The 18540-nt window shown below is 50.2% G+C and overlaps 1 protein-coding gene across 2 annotated transcripts; it reads right to left on the bottom strand.

The window, feature by feature from the left end:
• Positions 1 to 13569: 13569 nt before the first annotated feature.
• On the bottom strand, positions 13570 to 18530 carry LOC125701729 (uncharacterized). 2 transcript variants are annotated; one of them, XM_048964158.1, is made up of 11 exons: positions 17750 to 18530; positions 16866 to 17492; positions 16541 to 16674; positions 16131 to 16228; positions 16025 to 16055; positions 15804 to 15890; positions 15260 to 15391; positions 15071 to 15177; positions 14832 to 14967; positions 14271 to 14359; positions 13570 to 13690 (listed from the first exon to the last, which is right to left on the bottom strand). In XM_048964158.1, exons 1-11 carry the CDS (start codon positions 17889 to 17891, stop codon positions 13627 to 13629), a joined length of 1647 nt encoding a protein of 548 aa, XP_048820115.1. In that variant the 5' UTR covers positions 17892 to 18530; the 3' UTR covers positions 13570 to 13626. The 2 variants fall into 2 exon arrangements, with proteins under 2 accessions (XP_048820115.1, XP_048820116.1); XM_048964159.1 differs by having other exon boundaries at positions 15071 to 15138.
• Between the last annotated feature and the right edge of the window lie 10 nt (positions 18531 to 18540).

Genomic DNA, 18540 nt, shown 5'->3' with positions numbered 1-18540 from the left:
CTGGGGGGGGGGAGGGGTGGATCTTAACGTTCTGCTTTCTAATGTCGTAACCCAGATGCTACACAGTGCAAATCACCTGCATTTACTTGCTGTGGGGCTTTGTTTGCATTTTGGCATCTCCCAGCAGCGGATTTCCTTCACAACTGTGATGTGATGTGTGTGAGTTATCGGGGGTGGGTTTCAGCACACAGAGAGGAGGCACAGCCAGCTTTGACCAAATGTTTCTAATCAGGGCTACTGAGAAAGACAACGGAATCAGCTCCGTTTCTCCTGGTAGCAACTCAGCCTGGGCTATTGCAAGCATAGGAAGCAGAGTGGCAAGTTTGTTTTAAAAGTTATACCTTAGGATAAGGTGGTGACAGCAGCAATTGTTCAGCTATTATCTCCCACCAAAATACGTGGGATTAGGCTCAGACCCAAACTAGCCAAAATGAACCTAGATTACTACTGGGCAAATGTTCAGACCTGCCCACCATGTGCCCAAATTCCCCCAAAGTGCCTCATCCCTATTTGGGACACCAAACAGGGCCATTTAGTGGGCTGACCACCATTCCAAAGCATCCTCTCTAGGAGGAGGAACAGGATTTGACCTGGTTCAGTAGAGAAAGCACAGCTAATTTGTCCATTTAAGTATCAAAAACATGAAAACCAACCGTAGAGCTTTGCCAGTTGTTGGCAGTAGGAAGAAGACGAGAAGGAAGGGGGTGATCACTCATCAGCATTTTAAACCTTCCCATATTGTAACTAAAGACACAACGTTGAAAAATTGAACAGGAGAGCCCTGCTGCTGATTGCTTAATTAGGTGCTGGCATATAATATGCATTAAAGGCTTGTATATTCTAGCCAGTGCACAGGAAAAACTCAATACACCTGAAATATAACCTCCCTCTGGGAACAGCATGCCCATGGCACGTCTTCTACCACTCCTTACATGTCAACAGTGGGAACAACCAGGGCTACAGAGGGGAATCAGCAAGTGAGAACCTGCGATCACGTGGGCTTGACCTGTTGTCTTAGACCAACGTCAGAACAGCAGAAAAATGGGAGGAAAGGGTCTGCAATGGGTTGGTGTTGTGAAATTTTAGCCTTGCAAGCACGACTTGTTAGTATGGGTTAAAAAAAAAAAAAGATCCAAAGTTTTAAAGCTAAGATGCAAAAGGGCAGAATAACTTTCTAAGCCTTATTTCACTCTCTCGCCAGCGGAAGGACTCTACCCAGGGGTTTGGGTTGATTCTTATTAATTTCACATTCCCCCGCTTTTTGGGTGGTCAAGTCAAGAGAGAATTGATTTTCCGAAAGCGCCGAACCCTTGCCCTTGAACTTTAATCCTCTCTGAGTTATTAAAGCAACCAGAGCACCCAGCGACTTCCAACAACCTTGGCACGGGGCCACACCGGAGGGCTCAATGAATTTTTAAAAGACAAATCTTCTGGCAAAGGAGAAAAGAAAAAATGAGACATATTGCTGGAGCCAGGCCATATTAGGAGACTTTCACAGCAAAGACTATGATAGAAATATGGGTGGTTTTTGTTTTTTTTTTTCCTTTCGGGTTTTATTTTGGTTGTTTTTCCCCCCCTCCATTCTGGAAATGTGCTTGCAGAAACTCTGTCCATAGGGGAACATTTTTTGACAAATATTTTTGTTCCCTCCACCCCAAAGCAGAGAGACCAAAATGCCACAAGAGAAAATATTTATGCCTCAAAAACTACTGCCACGGTTTCAGAGGTATTTCCAACACAGCTTGATACCAGGGAGCCTTCATTCAGGTCATGCATTTCATACAAATGACTCCAAGCAGAGCAAAAAGAGACCACGTGGGCAAGAGCCGAGTGGGGAAATCACCATGAGAAATCACCACGACCTGGAGGTTGCGATGCACACCTCCATCCTCCCCATGTAGGCACCATGCATCTCATTTTCCCCCCTGCTGCCGAAACCCCGTCACCCTGCGCAGTTTGATGGGCATCTCTCTTCCATCACCCATAGAGAGTGATAGGTGGTGTGGGCTGGCACCCAAAGGAAGGATTGAAAAGAGAGTTCAGAAGACCCAGAAGTTGCCTGCTGAGGAAAAGGAACCCACAGTGGAAAATCCCACACTACTTCCAACACAGCTCTGGGCTGACTGCAGGGTCGAATGCTGAATCCACCACTCAGGAACCCGAGTTGAGCTGCAGCCTCCAATGGGAAGGAGTTTCATTCATCAAGAACAGCCATAAAAAACCCCCTGTGATCGATAGCCATGGTGTGCTGGGGTTTATTCTCATTCACAGCAGTTAGCCCTTACATCCTGATGACACGCGTTTGAGTAAGTGTGTCGGAATCCCTTGATTTCTCAAGAGACAGCCTTGTAAATAGCTCTTCAGGCTAATGGAGCATTAAAATCCCTGGAAAGACAGCTCTCAGCAGCCATCCTCTGACCTGGAGCAGCTTTTGGGGTGCCACGTGTGTGCCAGGATGGGGTGGGGAACAGGACAGAGGCGCTGTGCCAGCCAAACCCTCGTGTAGTGCAGCAGAAGAGATTGACATGGTTGGTGAGGATGGTGGGGACGGGTCAACAGTTGTACCTGATGAATTTAGTGGTCTTTTCCAACCTTAATGACACTATGATTCTACGAACTGCTTGACTCGTGGCACCCTTGGGTGAACATGGCATCAAGGTGCCCCCGCTCACGTGCCTCACCCCTCCCAGCAGCCGGGTTCCACAAAGGTATTTTTGGCAATGCAGATCCCGTCTCTTAAATCTTTAAAGCTCATCAAAGTCGTGTTTTTCTCCTTTCCCATTTTCAGCCGTGTACATTCTTAACCACCGAGATCTTCTTATGTATAATAAATACAAAAAAAGCTTCTCTTCCCAGCTTTGCTGCTAAAGCCAAGATGATTATAAAGCTAAATCCTCAGCATATGGCATGGGTACTGTACTTGCAGACTTCTCCCTTGCACCAAGAGGCAAATTAACCCTTGATGTGTGCTCAGGAGCATTAGTTTGCAAAGAAAGGAAGACAGAGCAGGGCACACTGACTGATCTGAGCAAAGCAGTTTCCCAGGTTTAGATTTCTTGCACTCATTGAGGAAGCACCACAGTGGGTAGCATGAATCATAGAACAGCCTGAGTTGGAAGAGACAGACAAAGACCACCAAGTCCAGCTCAAATATTAGGAAAAAACATCTCTGGAAGAGTGGTAGAGCATTGGCACAGGCTGCACAGGGAGGTGATGGGGTGACCAACTCTGGATGTGCTTAAGAAACATGCAGAAGTGGCACTGAGGAGCACAGTGGGCATGGTGGGATGGGTTGGACTTGGGGGACTTAGAGGACTATTCCAACCTTAATGATTCTGTGATGGCTTTCAAAGGCTGGAAAGCAATGAGCAGCACGGATAGGCTACCAAGGTTTGTTGATGAATCGCACAGCAGGACGGTGCACCAGCACCATCCCCTGGAACAGGACGCAGCCATGAGGAGCTGGGCTCCTCCAAGCCCAGATCAGAGCAGCAGGTGCTATCCTAAGGCAGCTTGAAGATGCTCTTCATTGGAGCCAGACCTTAAAACCAGTCATCACCAACCACCACATCATGCACAGCTCCACCACAGATGGGGACACTGAGCGGAAGAGCCTCCATCAATGACTTCAATGGAAAGGGGTGGAAATGACTTCAATGGAAAGGGGGAAAGCAGGGACACCACCGGGCTCCACAGTCACTTCAAGGGGGTCAAAAAGCTGCAAGTGTGAGAGATCTGCCTGCCACAAACAGCTGCTGCAGGAGGAGCCCAACCAGCCTCAGCCATCCCTGCGTCAGGTGGGATAACAGCCCCACTGTGTGGCTCACAGAGATGGAGCACATCTCACAGAGCTGATGGCAAAGAGCTGGGGACCAACACAGAGCCACCTTCAGAGGCAATCCTAAGGGGCAGAGGACTGGGAGATGGCTTTAGTGTAAAAGCTGAGAAATATTTTAATTCGTTGGGTACGTTTTTGTCTGAAAACACAGGGTTTATTGGGGTTTATCCATCATTTCCATTTTCTTTTCTGAAAACTTTCTGATTTCTAATAACAATAAAGAAACAAAAGGGGAAATTGCATCTGGTTTTCTTTTCAAACATCTTTCTCATTTGCTATTTGAACGTGAGATACACGCAGTAGTGCTACCCTTGCTCACCTGGTGGGTGAATGGTGTCCAGCTTTGCAATCACTGATGAGATCACAGCAAAAAGGGGCAGAGCAGCAATTTTTCCTCTGAAGCAGGGGAGAGGAGCTCTTCCACGGTCTTGTAAATCTTAACTCAGGTCTCTTCTTAAGCAGAGACAAGGGAAAGGCAAAGGAAACCAGGGCAGACTTCCAGATGCCTTCAGACAGGTTTCTCTGTATACCTCCTACAAGTTAACAATACAGCGAATTGAGGTGACCAGAGATTGAGGTTGAATGTGCACCACTGCAAATACATCATGGTCCAAAACCCAACACTTGGTGTAGGAGCAAACTTACAGCACCGAATCAGCAGCAAGCAGTTTGCATGCTTGATTCAGCCTGGAGAAGAGAAGGCTGCGGGGTGACCTCATTGCAGCCTATCAGTACCTGAAGGGAACCTACACCCAGGAGGGGAGTCAACTCTTCAAAAGGGCTGACAACAGCAGGACTAGGGGAAATGGTTTTAAGTTGAAGGAGGGAAGATTTAGGTTAGATGTTAGGGGGAAGTTCTTTACTAGGAGAGTGGTTAGGCCCTGGAACGGGCTGCCCAGGGAGGTTGTGGATGCCCCGTCCTTGGACGTGTTTAAGGCCAGGTTGGACGGGGTCCTGGGCAACCTGATCTGAATGTGTATGTTTGGTGGCCCTGCTAGGCAGGGGGGTTGGAACTACATGATCCTTGGGGTCCCTTCCAACCCGGGTGATTCTGTGATTCTGTGATTTGCAAGGAGAAAAACTTGAGCCCAAAGTCAGCCTTCAGGCTTCACCTATTGCAGTCATTAGCACTGAAACGGGTGGTTGCACAGGTTCAAATGTGAACTTTTGATCACGTCTCAAAGAGGGGGCGCACGTGGCCAGCTGAAGCTCTGTCTGTCAGAAGCTCACACAAGGCCCCATAAATCAAGCAGACCTGAAGGCAGTTCAGAGCCAGAGAGCCTCGTCTGAAAGTAATCCTGGGTCACACAAGGAGGAGGCTTCATACATACACATATTAAATAAATAAAAATTTAAATTAAGAAAAAAAGCTCCTATTTCACTAGGCTCCTTCGGCACGCTGTTCACTGTGCATGCTATCAATCACCATCTAGATGAGAGCTTCAGACATCTCTTTGAACAGCAAACAGCTTTTGTTTCAGGGTCAGTTTTGTCACTTCAAATACATCTCAGATGTGGACAAGGAGCTGGATGCACGGATGACCTGAAGGATGCCCTATCTCCCTTACTGGCATGGATGAACTCTCGATGCATGGGCCACTGTGGTGTGATGGACCACAGCAGAAAGGATGCAGCTGTGAGCAGTCCTGGTCCTGAACACGTGAGGTGAATAAAATGATGACAGTCACAATGCATGCTCCCCTTACACTGCTGCCTGCATGCAAGGATGTGATGTGATGTGATGTACTCCCTTGTTATTGGCATTCTTGAGTGTCCCAGAGAACAAGCAGCCCTGGAGAAGTGCTGTCTTTGAGAAGATGGAAGAAGTGCTGAGATATCTGGAAATCAATTCTTCGACTCCAGAAGAAGCTTTCACTGAGATCTTTTACAGGTAATTTGTCACTTGGTATAGAACAGTTCAGGGTGATGATTTCTAAGGAGCTGTTAATATCCCAATGGAAAAATCAGTATGAAACACATTGCGGATGGAAACAGAGGCCAGGCATCCACTTCCTTTAGAAAGAGAGCATTCTGTCCCAACAGAGCTACTTTCATGTCTCAAAATAATACCTATTTGGGCTTAATTCCTAATTGCATCACCAGTGCTCCTCCTCTGAGTCTGCACACTCCACTCCTCTGACCTCCATTGAGAGCCCATGTCCTACAGCAAATGATCACTGAAATGTTATAAGGGAGCTAACCCACCAGGCATCAAATAGAGCAGCTCCACCTACAGCACGATCGCGTCCAGTAAAAGACAGCCTGAGTCAGAACATGAGGGCATCAGTCTTTTCTAAGGCAACCATGAGCATCATTTAGTGCCTTGTGGTTGCTGTGCAGAAGTTGGCCATATTACTAACAAAAATCAGCCTGCTTCCCAAGCAGGAGTGAAGTAACAGAGCAAACAACCTTGCAAAGTGGTTTTGGAAGAGGAATGGAAAGCCAAACACTATGAAATTACAAGTGCAAGGAGAGGGAGATGGCACATTTCTCTCTGGATGCCAGGTAAGAACAGCTGAGGTTGAGCTGTAAATCACGGGGAGGCAATCACCAAACAGGTCTGGGAGAGGAGCACTCCAGTGAGTCATTGTGACAAGAGGACTCCAGAACTAAGCAAAGGTGGAGGAAGGCCATTTGTAAGACGGTATCTAAACTGTCAGATGGGCCATCTGTGCCGGTAACACACGGCGTGCAGCCTCAAGGAAGAGCTCCTAGAGAACGGTAGATTATCTGATCAATGGGAAGTGCAGTTCTGCTGCTGTATAAATCATTGGTTCAGTCATGCTGTGGTTTCAAACCCCTCATCTCAGACACGGGTACAAGGGGAGGACAGGAGGGTGATGGAAGGCCTGGAATGGCTTTTGTATGAGGAAAACCTGGAGGACAGGATCCTTCAGCATAGGGAAGGGATTGGGTTAGTGGACGTGTGAAAGAAGCCACGCTCATGAGAGCCCTGAGAGGATGCGTAGGGCCAAGTGTTTCATTTCTCTCCCTGCAGAGGAGAGAAGGAGCAACAAATTAAACAAGAGGAAATACATAATATTGATAGGGTGACAGAATGGAAGATAGAATTCAGTACAGATAAATGTGAAGTGACACACAGGGGAAGAACAAATCCTGATTTCAGATGCACTGTGGTGGGCTCTGAAAAAATATCACTCAAGAATAAGAGCTGGAGTCAGCTCAGCTCTCTGCTGTGGTCAGAAAGTAAGAAAAGTGGATATCAGGAATGAACAGAACACAACCCCAACTTGTAAAACACCCCGTTTCACCTGCAAGTGAATCTCAAGCCAGCTGGAGTCACCATGTGGGACTGTAGGGCTCTTGATTCATGTTTCAGTTGTGGGTCCAGCTGGAGCCTGAGTTTAAATCATTGCCAAGGTGAAGCCTTGGGGGGGTTCTTCACCACAAGGGCTGACCTGTGTCTCCTTCCCTTTGACTCCATCAGCTCACCTATGGGAGCACCTTCCTTCTCAAAGCAACTCAGAGCTCCTATAAGGTTTCTCTGAGATCCTTGGAACAAAGAATCTGTTGAAGTCCTTTGGAAACTCGAGCAGACCACACCATGCATTTCTCAGCATTTTGATATATGATCCCTTGCTGACCCTTCAGGTAGTCCTCCCATTCACAAAAGCCTTGTTGACTCTTCCCATAAATCACACCTCACTAACACACTCCCTAACTCCCTTCCATACTCCAGTTTTACCTCATTTAAGCATCAGTATTAATGATCTACTCTTCCTGGATCTGCACAAAAACATTAAAAAAAAAATAAATAAATATCAAGGTCTCACTGCTTTCTTGCCCCCTATAGTGAGAATATTTTAAGTAGGAAGTTTCACAGTAGACTTAATGCAGTTAATAGTTCAGCTATTTCATCCCTGAATTCCTTAAGAGCTCAGCTGAAAACCACTCGGTGCTGCTGAACTGGCACCGTTTATTTTGTTGAGGTGCTTTATAACTTCATCTACTGAAACATCGCTTTGAGACACATTTTCTGACTCGTCCCCATTAAGAAATGTTCCGGGCTGGGGACTCCAGTAAGCTCCTCCACAGAAGAGGAACATTTACTCAGCTTCTCTGCTGCACTCTCATCCTCTTTGCTACGTGCTTTTGTACCTAGATTATTAGCTGATCCTTGAGTGCACTTGAGAAAGAAGATACTGTTAGCAGGCAGTGCCTGAGCTAGCAGTGGGCACTGGTGGATGAGTGACCCTTGATGCAGCATAGGTGATGCTTTGGGAAGCTGCCTCTCATCCCAAAGACAGCAAACATCAGATTTTCAAGGGCAAAACAGGTAGCACATGGCCAACAGTGACTGTCCATTGCTGTCTTGTGGTGGAGGCTGCCCACAGTATTGCCCTGTTCTGGTATCCAAAGCCTCAAGTTGTATTGCTCCAGCCACTCTTTCCTGCTGCTGGCTTCTACTGCAGCCTGCTTTCCCCACCTCGACACCAACTGTCACCTGTAGGTCAGCATGGATCCCACAGGGGAAGATGGCCAACCCCTCAGCTGGGTACAACACATAAAAAAGACCAAAGTGATCAGACAAGTATTAAAGAGCTTTGAGTGACATGCAGCATGCGGAGTGGACGTGGTGGGCAGATGACAGCTTGCCAGATGCTTTAGAGGCAGAGCAGAGCTGCGTGGTCCCTGCGTGGCTTCAGTGTGCATGCTGGAAACAAGAACATGACTGGTTCCTTGTACTGGGGAGAGTCAATTCACACCTACAAAGCCTTACAACTTTTCCTTGCCTATTTATGTATCTCGTCCCAGTTCCCCAAAATGCAGTGCTCCCATCAGCAGCTTGAAGAAACTGCCTTGCACAAAGGGGCTGACATTAGAAAGATCTCAGCAAATGCCATGCTACCAAGCAGCTGCCAAATCAGCTGCATTACTGCTTTCTCCCTCACCCCATACCCAAACCTACCAAACTGGTGTCCTAGAGCAGAGATAAGGCATAAAGTCCTCATCAGAAGCATCAGCACCCACCTTGTCACCACCAGAGACAGGATACATCACCTTCCTTAGCATTGGGTTGGCAGTTGCTGTAACAGTTTGGTCAGAACCACACCACTGCCAGTGCTGCCATTTCCTGCCCTCTGGCCCCATAGCTAAATATCACCCTCCTTCTACCAAGCAGCTCCATGTTCTCCTTCTTCTCTCCCCCTTTAAGAGCCTCAGCTGTGCTCCACAAATCTCCTCCACCTGGTCCAAAGCTGCAGATTCCTCCAGTTCCACAGAGCTCAGAACGACAACCTTTCTCCATCAGCTCTAATTCAATTACAGCCTCTACAAATATTTCATTTAGGCTTTGAACTGCTCAGTGGAATTTGTATCTAGCAAAAAGTGGATTTGCTTTTCTATTACAGGCAATTCCTACCTATGAGAACTATTTCCCACTGCATTAGCATTCTGGTCATCCTATCACCACATACAAAAGGTGCTGCTGCCTTTTTATAATGCTTTTCTCCCCATGCTCCAGAGAACCAAGAAGCCTCTGGTTTCTCCTTGGGTGACTTCATGCAGAGCACAAAACAGTGGTCTTGCAAGCAGTCCATGAGTGTCAACAAAGATTATGATTCATAATCAGCAGAGCTAATGGAAATAATCATGAAGAGGGGCAGCTGTGTCTTGTGCCCCCTTTGTGGGGCTACATAAAAGCCCAAGTCCATGGGTTTGCTTTTGGGTGATAGATCGAAGGTTCAGATCCTACAGATGGCATGTGGGAAATGTTTCAAGCCTCAGCTGTTCCTATTTCTCCATGTCAGATCTTCGTGCTTCAGCAGAGGCCAGCGTGCTCCCCATTACTGGGTGATAATGAAAAATTGAAAGGTAGTACTTTGGAACAGCAGACTTCCAGAGGAAGCAAGCACTGCCACATTCGAGATACTCTCAGCTGTGGTTTCATATAGATTGCTACAGCTGGTTGTGTCCCAGAAGGAAGCAGTTCATCCCTTTCTGCTACCCTGCCACCAATGCACTCCAATGCAAAGCCCAGCTGCTCCTGCAGTTGCCCATTTGGCTTATAGCCTTGATGCTGCTCTATATCCTGTTGGCTATGCAGGTGAAAAATCGTTAAGTCTCTCAGTAAATCGGACCTGCTGCCTTCTTTTTTAACACATCTGCAGTTTCCTGTGCTCTCTGCAGATGAGCAGCGCTGAGCGTGGCTTTGTGTGGAGCAAATTTGCCATCTAGTGGGTGACCGCCTGTCTGCAGACGATGCTCGGGTTTATCTGCCTGTAACAGTCACTGCAGAGTGGGATTTGTCTCTACTAAGGACTGTGTAAAAGGGAGAGCTTCCAAATAAGCTGGTCTGGGGGGTAAGGAAAGGATCTACTCAAAATGGCCATTGCAACCGATCTATATCCACTAACAACAAAAAGACCAGATGCCCGGGTTGGATTCCAAGCTCGCTTGTAGCCCGCTGATGTCAAGCAAGAAGGATGCTGTGTGCATGGCCATGGGCAGCAAAAGGCCCCAGGATGCTGTGGTGAGGAACTGCCACCTCTCTTGGTTCTTTTCCTGTGCCTGGAGCAGCCTCAGCCATCGTCTTCCCACACTCTAAAGCCATCAGCAGCAGTTTGGGTTGAAGAAATGCCAGCGGGCTGAACGAGAGCAGGGCTTTACTATGCAAGTTGTGCAAGATCATCTTAGCAGTAGCAGCTGCATAAATCCTGAGTTACAGGGCTGAGAGAGGCTCTTATCTGCAGGTTCAGGGACTCTTTGTACTCTGTAAAATGCAAAGCAAAGAATGAAGTGCAAAGCTGAGCGGGATGAAGAAGCAAGCATGAAATCCATCAGGTGTCAGGTTATTACTTGCTTTCACCTGTCGTAGAAACAACTCTTGAAAATCATTTCAGATTTATTAAAGAATGGGAAAAATGGTTAATGCACTGAAATACTAAGAGATAAGGCTCTTCTGTGATGGCAACCATTATTCTCATTCTCTTGAGCCCTAAAGGGAGCTTTCATGGCCAGCAGCCCTATGTTTGACTGCGAAACTGGTGAACACAAAACATTTTCAAGGGAATTAATCAGGCAATGACAAATCCCCTCCTCTTCAATCACCATTATGGGGAAAGGCACCATGTGCACAAACACCTCCGAGGAGCAAACATCTTCCACAGGGCACGGGAATGGAGCAACTTGAGACATATAAAGCACTGACTGATAGTCAGCAACCCAGCCATAAATAATGGCAGGAACCGTTGGGTAGAAATGCAACTAATAAATCTAATTACCTACAAATTAAGAGAATTAATCAGCATAAGACAAGCCTAATCGTGCTTAACAGCCATATCCCCCATCTCATGCAAATGTCTGAGTTATGCATTGTAAACAACACTTGTGGCTGATTAACAACAAGGAGGGTGGAAATGGATGGACGTGTAGCAGCTGTAGGGATGGAGGAAAGAGGAACAGAGAGCACACAGCTACCCAGGGGTGTCCTGGGGCTGGTGGGTGCTCTGCACAAACGGGTCCCCCAACCACAAAACCTGAGCATCCCTCTGGGAGCAAAATGTTATTTGCTACTTGTTGGTTTAGGGGAGTTAATTCACCCTCATCATCCCCAGCACCCACAAAATGGCAAGGGAAAATGATTCTGACTCGGTGGCATCCTGCAGGAGTGATTGGAATTGGATCATAGGCAGCAAATACGCCGTTAGTTCAGCACCACTGCACTGCTTTGTAGCCGTTCAGCACATTGCATTACTGCAAGACACTAATAACTAACCAGGAGAAAAACGTCTCAAGTGAGCCAGTGGCATCACGGAATCACAGAAATTAATCAGCAAATGTGAAACGAGCTCCCATAAAACCTCCGTGCTCCCTGTCGATTGGCTGGATTGAGTCACGACATTCACTGAAACACTTCTGATGAGCTGCCCAGGAAGAGTGGGAATTAGTTAATTAACACAAGGCAAGTGCGTTTCCACTTAGTCAACACCGACGAGGGGCTACGGGTATTTCTCATCATCAGCAGAAGTTCTCTGCTTACCTGGCACTTCTGCCATCAGATGGGACTGAAATTAACCGCCACCCTGGAAAGCAGCGTGAGCACCAGCCTGTGTCAGCACAAAGTAAATTGGCCTTCAATTAGCCCATACCTGTAATTCGTACGAATGATGGGAGCCTTTACAACGGCCCCAGATGGCTGTGGTTAAGCAGCACGGCTTAAAAAGCAGGAGGGCTACAGTGAAGGAGGGCAGTGCATGTCATGCACTGAATAAAGCAGCCCGATGCCCGTTCCCTGTTCAGCAGGTGTCTGGGAGAAGCTCTGCCCAGCAGCATGCAGGAGACGTCGTTGATAACTGGTGAACAATTTCCAACATCTATGCAGTAATTCTTGCTAATTACCCTCACCAGCCATTCCTGCAGAAGGAAGATGACACCTCCCTTGCGACAGATGCCACCAATTATCCAGACGTCTCTCGCCTTGCTGATGTCCCATTAATCTGACATAAGTGTTCCTCCCTTCTCTGCCCACGTCAGGGAAGACAGAAATGGTTCTCGTGAGATGAGGAGGCCACCGATTACCCTGCGCTCCTTAGAGGGGGAACTTAATCAGCACAGAGCAAATACATCAGCCAGGAAGCACAAGTGCCTGCAATCCCCAGGCATTAGGAGACACTTTCCATAAGTAAATATCTGTAATGGGTGAGTGCTCTCCATAAAAACATACACAATCACTCAAGCAGAAGGCAAGTACTCTTCCTGCTAAGCAGTACTGTCATGGGTACTGTCAGAGGTGCCCTCTGTCCATAGTAGAAAAACAGCCATTTTTGAGGATCAATCTGGCTTCAGTTTATTTTACCCTCTTTTTGTACTGGATTATTTTCCTCCTCTCCTCTCCTCTCCTCTCCTCTCCTCTCCTCTCCTCTCCTCTCCTCTCCTCTCCTCTCCTCTCCTCTCCTCTCCTCTCCTCTCCTCTCCTCTCCTCTCCTCTCCTCTCCTCTCCTCTCCTCCTCCCCCTCCCCTCCCCTCCCCTCCCCTCCCCTCCCCTCTCTCTGTTCTACTCCATTCTGTCCAGCTCCATTCCACTCCATTCCATTTTATTATTTTTCTACTTATACCACATGGAGATAACTATTTCCCTGTTTTCTTGATATAAGAGCCCCCCAGAAACACCCTCAGTCCTTTACTGTTACCAGTTCAGTCCCAGGCACCTTTGCCATATAATCACAGTCACCATTATCACAGTACAAATAGCTTTGCCTTCCCAGACTGAACTTCTCATTTTCCTGGGGGAGATGAGCAGCTCTCATCCATCAGAGTTCGAACAGTGGCTTGTACCAGAGGGCAGTTTCTATAATTACATGTTACTCCAACAGAACTTCCCACAATAATTACAAAAATAGCATTTTTTTTTTCTTTTAAATCTATATCCTAGGCCATCATTCCTGGCACAGAGCAATGGTTTTTTGCTCAGTTTTAGGTATGTTAAACATCTGTTTCAAGGGCCTTGCATTGCCTTCCCCAGGGACATGTATTGCACTGGGTGATTTCAAGGTTGCATCAGAATCCCAGACCTTCCAAGCATGAGGTGAAGCAGAAATATCACATTTTTGGGTATCCTGGTGAAGAGAAGGCTCTGGGAAGACCTCACTGTAGCCTTCCAGTGCCTGAAGGGAGCTTATAAACAGAGCTGTGCACCACAAGTGAATTCAGAAATCTCCCCAGTCCAGAAAAACATCATGAGGAAACATTTTTATTTTGATTGGGAAGAAAGCAGACGAAGATTTCCATTTCCACTCCCTGTTTCCTCCTGCAAGGAAGTGCAGCAATCAGCACTGCACGAAATTCTCATTTCCCCCCTCGCACGCAGAGGAACTCTCCTTGGGCTTTCTCCTGCAAATTAAAAGCACTATTTTCTCCACTGAGATGTGTGAAGACTGAGAAATGCGTTTCTCTTCTTTAAAATTATTTGAAAGCTCCTGAACAGAACAATTCCTCATTTTTAAACTTCTTTTATTTTGTTTTGTTTTGTTTTCCTGCAGTGTTTCTGCCTGCAGCCATCCCAAAGCGCTCCCCATGTGCACGGCCCAGCCAACAACAAGACCTGGGAAGGCACAAGGCTTCCCCCAGCCCTCACTCCCCATATCTCACCCCAACCCAAAAGCTTCATCCCCACCCCACTGAGCAACCACCCCTGCAACATGGACCTCTCCATTCCAAGCTCCTAAATGAGTGTGAGGAGCAAAGATGCTGGTTGGGAATCCGGGTTCTCCCAGCAGGGCCTTGGACAGCAGCCTGGTGGAGGCACACGACCTCACTCATCACACCCAAAATGCTGTCCCACCGTCCCCAGCCCTGGGAAGGAGCCCAGCCAGGACCTAAGGGAAGTTTCTATGTAGGAAATTCTATGGGACCCGTTCAGCAGCTTCATAACTCAGGGTATGCATGGGGAAGTAGAGGGATGCATCACCACCTCCATGCGTCATCTCGAGTCCTGATCGTAGCAGTGAGCTTGTTCCCATTGGGGCTTGGAGGAACGGCAAGAGGTGGCATCAGGAACCTCTAGGAGAAAGCCACAACCCATGAAAACGTGGTGGAACAGAAAAGGAAGCACCACATCCAATTTGCCTTTAAGGATTGTCCCATGGTTGTATCCCAGGGTGGGAGATGGAAGGCTGAGGATATGGTGCAGAGTGGGAGAGGTGCAGAAGAACCCCATTCTTCATCTGAGAAAACGCAGATGAGGACTCCTGAGGAACCCTATGGTTTCCCCATAGCAGGTCCCATCCCACCAGCAGGTCCCCTCCCACCTTCAGCCCTCCACAGATGAGCCCAACCCCATACGGTGGTGATAGGATCTACCCAAGGTCCCTAGGTTAGAAACAAAACCACAGTGCCCTGAGCCCTGCTGTGAGGCTGCTCCCACCAGGCTGAGCATCCCTTGGAGCACTCAGTGACAGAGCACCTCATACTCTGGATTTGTCCATTGGTTGAGGCAGGTGGGCAAGTCCCTTGTCCCGGGCTGTCCCCATACCTCCTCACTTGCTGTAGTGCCCAGCTCTGCTCCCAGCACACTGAAGTCATTCACTTGCAGCTCCCGCAGGCAGCGCTGGATGTGGTGCAGGACCCCTGGGACCCCACGTTGGTGCTGCTGGAGGCCAGGCACAGTGCTTGGGGACAGGGAAGAGGCAGAATTTCTGTGCACCTGTGTCACAGCTCAACCCAGGTTTGGAAGGATCAGGAGGGGGTGGCCAGGCTGGGTCCCACACACACATCTCTGCATCCCGCAGTGCTCTGGCTGGGGTCGATGGCTCCTTCAGGGCTCCTGGGGCTGCCAGCTCCTGCAGGTGACAGTTCTCCTGACAGACGGCCCCATTCACCTGCAGTCCCCACATACAGGGTCACCCATAGGGTCTCAGGCACCAAGCCACCAACACCCCATGCTCCAACTCCATCCCTGACCTTCTGCAAGCTCTCCTGCAGCTGCTGGAGTACAGCCATCCTCTCCTTCCGCAGCACTGCCCGCAGCTGCCCCAGGGCCTCCTGCCTCTGCCGCAGCACGGAGCGCATCTGGAGCTCCAGCCCACAGAGCCTCTGGAAAAGTGTCACAAAAAAGGAAAGGTGTCACATCCCAGGCCAATGCCAGCAAGGCTCATCCCTCGAGTGCAGGCTGTGTCGCTACCCAGCACCCCACTGCACCTGGGGCACTGGTCTCCCTCCTGAGAGCCACGGACCCTCAGGTGCCCAAAGTCAGGCTGCATGGAGCCCTGATGGTGGGCAACCAGCCCAGGGCAGGGATTGGTGCTGGGGAGGCTGTAAGGGTCCTTCCAACCCAACCGTGCTGTGATTTTGGTTCTGCAATTAAAACCTTCCCACAGATCACCTCGCTTTGGCTTTAGGAGCTCACACGTATCACAAAACGGGACACTCAGTGGCTGGGTGAGAGCCTTGCATTGCCAAGGGACGCATCCCTCCCACACCCACAGCACCTCTGGTGGGCACCAACCTCCTGCAGCTCCCGCTTCTCTTCTCTGAGATGCAGCATTTTCCTCCTCACGTTCCCTGGGCATCCAGCACAGCCCTTCTGCCCCTGCTGAGACAAGGACCCCCCTTCCACCTTCCTTCTGTTCCTCGATCCTCTCTTATGGCACAGCCAGCACAGTCCCTGCCCTGCTGCCTCCCAACCTGTCCCTCTGTCCCCCCCTTCATCCATCTCAGAGCACTCACCCCTTTCTCCACACGATCCCACGCACGTGCCCTGCAGAAAGGAGAGCATCACCCAGTGGGACACCCCAAAACTCCCTCTTTGCCCATAGGACCCCACAGCACACACCTGACCCCATCCCCATCGCTCTGCATGCCCCAATCTCCAGCTCCTGGCTCCTGCATCCCCTCCTGGCTGCTCCTCAGGGCCCGGTGCAGCGCTGCCAGCTGGAGGGAGCAGGATGGACAAGGGTGGATGGCACCAATCCATCCAGCCTTGGGCATTGTTGCGGCGTTCAGCCAGCACTTATGCAGCTAATTAACTTGATGAAGGCAATGACTTTTACAAACTGGTTTTGAACAATCGCCCCTACGCTGGAGGGTTTTTCTTCAGGATTTCATTCGCAATTCATTTCTTTGATAAACGTCCCCGTGCTGACAGCCTTTCCACGGCCATTGTAGGGTCTGGAAAAGGTCCTGTGTGGGACCCAAGGAACTCCATATGGGGACAGCCACCCTACCATGCCCATCCACACGCACCCTGTGGGACAGGATGGCCTTCTGCTTCCAGTGCTGCCACCGGGGCTCTGCTGCATGCCCTGGGCAAGACACCCCATGCTGCCTCTCTGCCCAGGGGCTGCATCTCCCAGCAGGTCCCACTGCTGCTTTGGTGCCTGTAAAAGAAGGTTGGGGACACCACAAACCCACCAACGAGTGGGACTGGCTCTAGGCTGCCCACCCTCACTGCCACATGGCCCCACCATCACCCATCCCCAGGAGGGTCCCTGGCCCCACCAAGCCCCCTGTAACCCCTCCTGGACCCCTGCTTCAGCCCCCAGTACCCCAAGGCCAACAGCACACTCACAGAGAGCTCTCCTCCACCCATCACCATCTTCCTTCTTGGCAGCGAGGATGAAATCCCCCCCATGCCACCCCCGGCGTGCTGGTAGCTCCTGCCATCTGTGATGTCCCACAGCCCTGGCCCTGCTCTTGCTGGCTGAGCTGCTTGAGGGTCTCCGGAGATGTCCAGCTTCCCCATCCCCACCATGCAGAGAGGTGACTGAGGGCTTTGCCTTGGAGTGTGGTCCCCAGTGGGATGCATCCCCCCTGCCCTGTGCTGGGTGCTTGGAGGAGGCCAGGCAGGGGGTCTCAGCCCCACTCTGGCTCAGCCTGGATATCCTGGCTCCCAGTGACTCCAGGCTTCCCCTCCTCATCAGCTCTGGGGACACATCCTGCTCAGGGCACTGCCATGGGAGCAGGGCCCCATCCTGTCCACTGCCATCGTCCTCCTCCTCGTAGATCCCCCCTGTGTCCTCCCAACACCTGGCAGCCACATCCTCGGTGCAGACAGAGCTGGAGCTGCTCCTGCTGCCCCACCGTGACCCCCAGCAGCTTCGCACTCCACGTTCCACCAGCCCTGTGTGGGGAGCAACACGTCTGGAGCCCCCCAAGCTGGGATCTGCAGCCAGAGCTCTGCCCTCAGCGGGAGCCCCTGCCAAAATGCAAACAGAGCAGGAATCACTGTGTGGGCTTCAGGTAGAGCAATTTATCCCATAGCACAACAGCACAGCATGGCAGTAAAGGCACAGGATGCTGCATGCTCCACTGCTGCAGCAAGGAACGCCCACCTGATGTGAGCCCTACATAAGCTCTGCTCTCCACCGCTCACCATTTTGCCCTCTGTGTTGCACTGTCCCTTATTTAAATGGGGATGCTGTGCACAGAGTGAAGCTCCCCATCCCCACTCACCGGCCGTCCCACGGACACTGACAGTGTCAGGAGAGGCACTGCAGGCTCTGCCACGTGTCCCAGCACTGCGCTGCTGCGGGGAGGATACGGATGGAGCACCCCAGATTGCAGGGTTCTGCTCCAGAAGGCTCAAGGTCCTCATTACGCTTCAGAGTGAACGTCCCAAGCAGGATGCAGCTGGGCTCAGCTGTGTGATGGCTGGGGGGCACAGAGTGGCACCTCCCTGGTAAAAGAGGAGAGGTCAGCGAGCTCAATGCAGCCCGGAGCTGATCAGCACGCTGTTGTCTGTCACCTGGCAACGTTGTGGTGTCCTGGCCAGTCCCAGCCCGCCCAAGGGCCTCCTCCACCTCCCCTGGGCCTCCACCCCAGGAACTGCCCCTGAGGCTCCGTGTCTGCTCCTCCTCCATCAGAACACCTTCCTGGTCCCTCCCAGCCTTGAATTCCTCCCCCTGGGGGTCCATCCTCTCCCTGGGACACTGCAGTACCATCTCTCCAAATCACTGAGGCTGGAGCTCGATGCTCCCAATTTAAGACATTCTATGATTCTACAACCTCCTCCCAGATCCTCTCCTGCCCTGGCCCTCCTAGAACAACCCCTTCCTTGGTCCTCTGTCCCCTCTGGGTCACCTCCTCCAGAGAACCTCTTCCATGCAGAGCATCTTCCCCATTGCCACCTCTCCTATCTCTGCTTACCTACCCCTCCTCCCCCAAACCACCTCCTGCTCTGGACAACCTCCCCATGGCCACCATCCCTCAATCCCCTCCCCTGGGCCATCCTCCTTTGGGCATGA

Source organism: Lagopus muta, chromosome 17 (genome assembly GCF_023343835.1).
Source record: "Lagopus muta isolate bLagMut1 chromosome 17, bLagMut1 primary, whole genome shotgun sequence".
NCBI classification, from domain to species: domain Eukaryota; kingdom Metazoa; phylum Chordata; class Aves; order Galliformes; family Phasianidae; genus Lagopus; species Lagopus muta.
This window is presented reverse-complemented; position numbering and strand designations above follow the sequence as displayed.

Coding starts and splice junctions, on each gene's coding strand:
- LOC125701729 (XM_048964158.1), bottom strand. CDS start 17,891: ATGAGGACCTTGAGCCTTCTGGAGCAGAACCCTGCAATCTGGGGTGCT. Junction 14,968..15,070: donor GCACTGCGGGATGCAGAGAT/GTGTGTGTGGGA, acceptor CCTGTCCCCAAG/CACTGTGCCTGGCCTCCAGC. Junction 14,360..14,831: donor GCACTACAGCAAGTGAGGAG/GTATGGGGACAG, acceptor GCTTTCTCCTAG/AGGTTCCTGATGCCACCTCT.